At 55.9% G+C, this 705-nt stretch overlaps 1 protein-coding gene across 1 annotated transcript in view; it reads left to right on the top strand.

Annotated features, from left to right (window-relative positions):
• Positions 1–435, top strand: part of syngap1a (synaptic Ras GTPase activating protein 1a) — a 53,201-nt gene extending 52,766 nt beyond the window's left edge. Inside the window, exon 14 of the mRNA XM_016520722.1 lies at positions 1–435. This exon is cut by the window's left edge and continues 3 nt beyond it. Within this exon, the coding sequence (XP_016376208.1) occupies positions 1–428 (428 nt within the window). The 3' untranslated portion in view covers positions 429–435.
• Positions 436–705: the final 270 nt, after the last annotated feature.

Genomic DNA, 705 nt, shown 5'->3' with positions numbered 1-705 from the left:
CGTCCCAGGGGTCTCTCGCTGGGGCCCCTCTCAGGGCCGGAGGGCGTGTCTCGGGCGGCTCCAACGTGTCGGGCGGTTTGCGTCTGATTCACTCGGGCGGCCTGGCCACGGACTCGCTGTCTCAGGCGGCTGCCATGCAGGTGCCTCTGTCCTTCCAGAACCCTCTGTTCCACCTGGCGTCCGACGGGCCGCAGTACCACACCCCCCCGCCGCCGCTGCTGCTGCCGCCCGAGCCGGAGAACGGACACGTGCCGTCCTTCGCTCACAGCGGCTTCTCGCGCAGCGAGGATCTGTCGGCCCTGCGCTCACAGAACAGCCTGGTGCAGCCCAACATCGTGCACTCGCACAGCTACAGCGACGACTTCACACGCCACAACCAGGCCGACTACGCCCGCAGACAGCTCTCGCTGCAGGTGCAGGTGATCTGACCCACTCGCACTTCACCCCATCACAGGCGATTCATTGCTAATGCTTTTGTCACGGTGTACGGTATCAGGGCTCGCAAAATTTCTAAATCCCTGGTAGCCCTTAGGGCAGGTACTCTTCAGATTTTGGTAGCCCGAAAATTCATTTAACTAGCCCAAATAAAAAAAAGACCTTTTTTTTTAATATAGAAAATCAGATAGGAGTTTAAATGTCAATATTTTCAATACACAAATATCAACAAGTATGAAGGAAGGAATTTTATTTCACTATTTACAGGGT

The sequence above is a fragment of the Sinocyclocheilus rhinocerous genome, unplaced genomic scaffold (genome assembly GCF_001515625.1).
Source record: "Sinocyclocheilus rhinocerous isolate Xijiao unplaced genomic scaffold, SAMN03320098_v1.1 scaffold359, whole genome shotgun sequence".
In the NCBI taxonomy this organism is placed as follows: Eukaryota; Metazoa; Chordata; class Actinopteri; order Cypriniformes; family Cyprinidae; genus Sinocyclocheilus; species Sinocyclocheilus rhinocerous.
The sequence above is the reverse complement of the archived record's forward strand: the minus strand, read 5'-3'. Positions and strand labels throughout refer to the sequence as shown.